Genomic DNA, 7,500 nt, shown 5'->3' with positions numbered 1-7,500 from the left:
TGATTGACAGAGTCGAAAGCCTTGGCCAGGTCAATGAATACAGCTGCACAGTATTGTCTCTTATCGATGGCGGTTATGATATCGTTTAGGACCTTGAGCGTGGCTGAGGTGCACCCATGACCAGCTCGGAAACCTCTACTGATGGGATGAGGTCAATATCCTTCCAGGATACCCGGGCCAGGTCGATTAGAAAGGCTGCTCGCTGAAGTGTTTTAGGGAGCGTTTGACAGTGATGAGGGAGGAGGTGGTTGTTTGATCTCAAACTCATTACGGACGCAGGCAATGAGGGCAGTGATCGCTGAGATCCTTGTTGAAGACAGCAGAGGTGTAATTGGAGGGCAGGTTGGTTAGGATGATATCTATGAGGGTGCCGTGTTTACGGATTTGGGGTTGTACCTGGTAGGTTTATTGATAATTTGTGTGAGATTGAGGGCATCTAGCTTAGATTGTAGGATGGGCCGGGGTGTTAAGCTGTCCCAGTTAGGTCACCTAACAGTACGAGCTCTGAAGATTGTGGGGGGCAATCAATTCACATATGGTGTCCAGAGCACAGCCGGGGGCAGAAGGTGGTCTATAGCAAGCGGCAACGGTGAGAGACTTGTTTCTGGAAAGGTGGATTTTTAAAAGTAGAAGCTCAATTGTTTGGGCACAGACCTGGATAGTAAGACAGAACTCTGCAGTAGATTGCAACTCCGCCCCCTTTGACAGTTCTATCTGGTCAGAAAGTGTTTATAGTTAGGGATGGAAATTTCAGGGTTTTTGGTGGCCTTTCCTAAGCCAGGATTCAGACACGCCTAGGACATCCGGGTTGGCAGAGTGTGCTAAAGCAGTGAATAAACAAACTTTCGGGAGGAGGCTTCTATGTTAACATGCATGAAACCAAGGCTTTACGGTACAGAAGTCAGCAAAAGAGAGCGCCTGGGGAATGGGAGTGGAGCTAGGCACTGCAGGGCCTGGATTAGCCTCTACCTCACCAGAGGAACAGAGGAGGAGTAGGATAAGGGGTACCGCTAAAGGCTATAAGAACTGGTCGTCTAGTACGTTCGGAACAGAGAGTAAAAGGAGCAGGTTTCTGGGAGCGGAAGAATAGATTTAAGGTATAATGTACAGACCAGGGTATGGTATGATGTGAATACAGTGGATGTAAACCTAGGCATTGATTGACGATGAGAGAGGTATTGTCTCTAGAGACACCATTTAACCAGGTGAGGTCACTGCATGTGTCACTACAGTGAAATAAGACAATAATCACTAACCAAAACAGCAATGGACAAGGCATATTGACATTAGGAGAGGCATGCGTAGCCGAGTGAGCATGGGGGTCTAGTGATCATGCTGTTTAATCAGCTTCTTGATATGCCACCCTTGTCAGGTGGATGGATTATCGTGGCAAAGGAGAATGCTCACTAACAGGATGTAAACCAATTTGTGTACAACATTTGAGAGAAATAAGCTTTTGTGTGAGTATGGAACATTTCTGGGATATTTATTTCAGTCATGAAACATTGGGATCGGCAGGCAGGCAGGCAGGCAGGCAGGCAGGCAGGCAGGCAGGCAGACAGAGCAGCAACTCACCCCAGACATTGAGGTTGTAGTTCTTCTCAGTCTTGCCAGCGATATTGGTGGCCTCACAGGTGTATCTGCCGGAGTTCCTGCACCTGAGCACTGTCAATCTGCCAATCACATTCACAGAGAGTAAGATACAAGAGATACAATAGGCCTGTCAACCTGCCAGTCACAATCAATAATCATGAGAGGCATGGGAGGCAGGCAGAGAGGTGTGTAGAGAGTAGGGTTCGATATAAATAGATAGAGAGAGAGATAGAGAGAGCACGAGAGAGAGCGCGAGAGAAAGCGAGAGAATGAGAGAGAGTGACAGAGAGAGCGAGAGAGAAGAGAGGGAAGGATAGAAATTGGACTGTACCTTCAGCACACTCCCATCCTCCGACACGGTCAGTCCTGGCTTCCTGAAGAGCGGGCGGCCATCTTTGCGCCAGGACAGAGTGGGAGGAGGGATTGCGTCACTCTGGCAACGCAGCTCTAACAAGCGACCCAGCATTACAGTGGCATTCACCTCCTCACCCATGATGTTGGGTGGCACTGTAACACATAAATACACAGATGCAGTGTCAACGACAATAAAAAGTCACATTGGAAAGTGGGAACCCAACAATGTGAAATCCTTTAACTCCCTTAAGTTTACATCTCAAAATAATTTCACATTGGGAATCCGGTGAACCCATTTTCACCCCTGGAGAAAATGGTCCCAAAAATATACCTCAATAAATTGAAGAAATTGACTTGTTGACTCTTACCCACACCTCAGGACTGTAAGCACCAAACAATGCCATTCCACAGCTCTGACAATGTATAAGTCTGGTGCCAGTCCTATGTGGTACCACTAAATCCTGGGCTAGATCAGCTTAACAATGAGCTGCTGTCAGATAAAGTCAGATAACGAACTGAGCCAGGCTGGGTCACTTCAACAGGCTTTCACCATCTGTTAAAGCTTCAGAAGATCTGGTTAGAACAGTTCCTCTCTCTAGAGTTCCAAGACAGTTCTTGAACTTTGGTTGTCACTGTTTGTCAAGAGCTGACTATGTTCCCACGATGTAGCTGGCACTGGGCCGTTATCGGACCCAGACACTGACCTCATGGAGAGAGAGAGAGACAAAGAGAGAAAGAGAGAGAGAGAGAGAAAGAGAGAGAGAGAGAGAGAAAGAGAGAAAAAAGAAGGAGAGAGCGAGAAAGAAAGAGAAAAGAGAGAAAGAGACAAAATACAAGAAAGAGAGAGAGAAAGAGAGAGAGAAAGAGAGAGAGAGAAAGAGAAAGAGAGAGTCAGAGATAGAGAGAAAAGACAGACCGATAGACAGACAGAGACAGAGATAGAGAGAGACAGAGAAAGAGTGAGAGAGAGAGAGAGGGAGAGAGAGAGAGAGAGACAGAGGGAGAGATAGAGAGAGAAGGTCTCAGAATGAAAACAAAATAAATGTCTGTTCTCCTCCCTTAAAATGGCCCTGTCTCTGACCTCAACACAGAATCACTCTGTCTAATAATACCTCCATTCTGAGAGGCAATTTCTCTGTAATCCCACTTTGAAGCCAATCAAAAACCTCTGCTTCAGCCTAATCCTAAAATATGTCCTCAATGTGATCGATTTCTCAACCACAACGTTTCAAATCTGGACTGACTAAAAGCCAATTTCCTCAAATGTGTATTTCTCTGGACAGACACAACACACGTGTCATGTGAAGGGTTTAGACAGGCTAGCTGGCACGATTATTTGGCCAGACACAGGAAGTTGCTCTAAAGTGGTAGCAATTACCACAAGAAATCTGACTTCATTTCTCTGGACGCCATCCTTTGATCTTTTTAAAGAAACAGAAGACATATGGGCATTTGCGTACAGGCATGCACAAATACACACACATTCCAAACACACACACCTGGACATACTCAAACACACATATACGGCCGCCTGCACCCGCACACACACACACACTGAGCCAATCTGTCTGAAACTCTTCATAACACTCCAATCATTCTCTCAAATACTATTTCAATTGAGAAAATAATTGTAAATATATTATTTTCAAAAACTAATTGGCTGTCAACATCAACTCTTTAAGCAAAAACGACAAGGTTATTGAAATGCCAAACTGGAACACAAACCATACTTCCTTCCCAGGAGTATGGCCATGTCAAAGCTTCTTTGAACAGTCATTCAAATGTTGCTGTGTATATCCTATGTTATGTTTACTGGACTCGCTTTGAATATTCCACAAATTAGCTCACGGATGAGGTACTCAGCATTCCATACATTTTAATATATCTTTGTATAAGTATGTCATACAGTATATTTTTCCCACACCAAAACAAAGGTCTTTCCGATGTGATGTAATCATTGGCTGTTTCTCCATGAACAATTGTGATTTGAGAGTTAAAAACACAAAAAATCTAAAACCAGGAAAAATAAAACTGAGAAAACATAATTTGAGAAAATATAAAACATAACTTGGGGAAAGAATTTCGGATTTTATATGGCCCACCTTATATGGACAGAAAACATAGTGCCCTACTTTCTCTTGTACAGTAACGACCCGGGAAGAGTTCCAATGGTGAGGAGAAGAATGTTCATGTTTAGTAGCTTTATGACATGTTCGATTTTTTTGAAAGTAGCTCTCACTCTAGAAAAGGTTGGAGACCCCTGTCATGGCAGTAGAGTGGTACAATAACAGACAACATAATACCTATAACAAGAACTAAGTTCTTATAGAGAGTACTGGGTTAAATAAGATAATGTGTCTGGCGACTAAAATATGTTTTCATGCACTGGATTCATAGTACACAACTGGATTCATAGCAACACAACTGGAAGCAGTATCTGAAGTGATCATGGAGATGTGTTTGGTCAGAGGGAGGTTGGACTCACCGTACACCCTCAGGTCATATTCTCTCTGCTGCTCTCCTCCTGCGTTTGACGGCCACACAGGTGTACTTCCCTGTATCACTGACCTGGGCACTGCTGAGAGACAGCACTGTACCACCGGACAACACCTACAGAGGGGTGAGAGACCACACACAAACACACACAGGTCAGAAACAGACACACACACAAATTAACAGTTGTGCAGACAGACACATATGCGCACACACTACACACACACAAACGTTGAGGAGCTGGGCGGTTACCTGTATGCCATTGGAGACACTGGCAACAGGGCTGCCATCTTTGAGCCAGGTGAGACTTGGCAGAGGAACGCCGGTGACCTCACACTCCAGCCTGACAGGGGTCGTTCACCACCAACCAGTCACCATGGCAATGCGGCTGGAGAATGGCAGGGGGACTGCCAGGCGAGTAGAGGAGCATTACAGCACAGACAGACAACACAGGCTTGCATCTCAAATGGCATCCTATTCCCTATATAGTGCACTAACTTAGACCAGAGCCCTATTCCCTATATAGTGCACTACTTTAGACCAGAGCCTATTCCCTACTAGTACACTACTTGAGACCAGAGCCCTAGTCCCTACATAGTACACTACTTTAGACCAGAGCCCTATTCCCTATAGAGTGCACTACTTTAGACCAGAGCCCTATTCCCTACATAGTCACTACTTTAGACCATAGCCCTATTCCCTACATAGTACACTACTTTAGACCAGAGCCCTATGCCCTATATAGTGGCACTACTTTAGACCAGAGCCCTATTCCTACATAGTACACTACTTTAGACCAGAGCCCTATTCCCTATATAGTACACCAATTTAGATCTGAGCCCTATTCCCTACATAGTACACTACTTTAGACCAGAGCCCTATGGGCTAAGTGTGTACTAAAGTAGTGTACTATATAGGGACATAGGGTGCCATTTAAGTCTCATACGTCTCATACACTCCTAGGGACCAATGCCTAACTTCAGATCTGTGCACGTTACTTATGTCCATCATGCACTGGTGTCAATGTGAGATTTGCGAGAAAAAGTCGACTAATGTGGTGATCTCATGTTAAGATTCCCCTTGAAAAGAAGCTCTAGTCATGGCCTTATCTGATGACATCACCCTGTCTGGTGATCCACATTGGTTATCATCCTCATCATCATCATCAAATACTCGTGTTCACATGAAAGAGGTAGATAACTGGGTCTGTTTCTCCCACATAGCAGAATAATGCCGTAAGACTTCATAAGGATTTAATAGGATATTAATGTGTTTTAATGCCTTCAGTGTATAATGTTCACTGAGTGCTGCTATACTGGGACTGGGTTTAAAAGTGTTTTGACATCCCCAGTCTCAAAAGCCCTTTGACTCGAGACAGCAACATGTTACTGGCTGACTGGTCCAAAGGCATCTCTATTTGTCTGTCAGTGTGTAACTAATTACCTGCATCTGTCAGGTGGGCACTGACCCAACCTGATCCTCCATTCGTCCATTCCTTTACACATCTGACCAACACAATGTGGTCATGCTGCGGTCGTATAGTTTAGTGTGGACGCGGTCAAGCGTTCACTCACCGTACACCTTGCAGCCTGTGAGAGAGCTCTGAGGTTCCGGCCACGTTGACTGCTATACACCGGTACAGCCCGGCGTCGGACAGCTGAGTACGGTCGATCTCCAGCAGCTGACCGCGCTTCAGGATGGTCACCCCGGCTGCGGGTTAGAGGGCGACCGTCCTTGTACCAGGTAATGGCTGACCGCATCGACACAGATAAGAAAAGACAGGTAAGACTGTGTCCAGATGCTCATCAAATCTATCCTATTTCTTCATTCTTTAAGTTAAGCTTATCTGGCTTCTCTCAGCGTGAAATAATATATGGATAGATACTGTATGGAACTTCCAGTCTAGTGTACCTTTGGGTGTATAATATTAAAGACCTATCAATTCTTCTCAGATACCAGATGAAAGTAAGTGTTTTCACAGTATTTAGACACAGCTAGTCTCTATCAGTTGTTCTCCATCCAGTTTTCTTTACTGCCATACAGTATTGAATAAAGTATAACATATTGCCATAAAGTACTGAATAAAGTATAAAATATTGCCATAAAGTATTGAATCTAAAAGCTTTATTGGTTCTCAACAGGCTGCTCTCATTGATCCATAAACTAGCCTACAGATCCCCATGCCAACAGCCATTCTGCCAAGGGGGCATAGATGCAAGTGAAAAAATTGCCTGTAATAAAATGTCTTCCTTAGAAGCTTGCAATTGGTTTAAAACAGCTTGCTCGTGAAAATATTCCTGTGATATTAGATCTTTAGAGAAACACCTGCTGTTTTGAAAAAAAAATCTTGACTATGCACATTGGTATGTGGTTTTATATTGTAGTAAGTACAGTGAGGGAAAAAAGTATTTGATCCCCTGCTGATTTTGTACGTTTGCCCACTAACAAAGAAATGATCAGTCTATAATTTTAATGGTAGGTTTATTTGAACAGTGAGAGACAGATAACAACAAAAAAATCCAGAAACAAGCATGTCAAAAATTTTATAAAATTATTTGCATTTTAATGGGAGAAATAAGTATTTGACCCCTTTGCAAACATGACTTAGTACTTGGTGGCAAAACACTTGTTGGCAATCACAGAGGTCAGACGTTTCTTGTAGTTGGCCACCAGGTTGCACACATCTCAGGAGGGGTTTTATCCCACTCCTCTTTGCAGATCTTCTCCAACTCATTAAGGTTTCGAGGCTGACGTTTGGCAACTCGAACCTTCAGCTCCCTCCACAGATTTTCTATGGGATTAAGGTCTGGAAACTGGCTAGGCCACTCCAGGACCTTAATGTGTCTTCTTGAGCCACCTTTGTTGCCTTGGCTGTGTGTTTGGGTCATTGTCATGCTGGAATACCTATCCACGACCAATTTTCAATGCCTGGCTGAGGGAAGAAGGTTCTCACCCAAGGTTTGACGGTACTGGCCCCATCCATCGTCCCCTTGATGCGGTGAAGTTGTCCTGTCCCCTTAGCAGAAAAAAAACCCCAAAAGCATAATGTTTCCCTCCATG

At 44.2% G+C, this 7,500-nt stretch overlaps 1 protein-coding gene across 1 annotated transcript in view; it reads right to left on the bottom strand.

Moving 5' to 3' along the window:
- LOC115188033 (hemicentin-1-like) overlaps positions 1–6,200 on the bottom strand; it is a 61,279-nt gene extending 55,079 nt beyond the window's left edge. The window contains 7 exon segments of the mRNA XM_029747068.1: positions 1,576–1,658; positions 1,920–2,100; positions 4,433–4,478; positions 4,480–4,557; positions 4,693–4,847; positions 6,022–6,155; positions 6,157–6,200. Of these exon segments, the coding sequence (XP_029602928.1) occupies positions 1,576–1,658; positions 1,920–2,100; positions 4,433–4,478; positions 4,480–4,557; positions 4,693–4,847; positions 6,022–6,155; positions 6,157–6,200 (721 nt within the window).
- Between the last annotated feature and the right edge of the window lie 1,300 nt (positions 6,201–7,500).

This window comes from Salmo trutta, unplaced genomic scaffold (genome assembly GCF_901001165.1).
Source record: "Salmo trutta unplaced genomic scaffold, fSalTru1.1, whole genome shotgun sequence".
Taxonomy (NCBI): domain Eukaryota; kingdom Metazoa; phylum Chordata; class Actinopteri; order Salmoniformes; family Salmonidae; genus Salmo; species Salmo trutta.
This window is presented reverse-complemented; position numbering and strand designations above follow the sequence as displayed.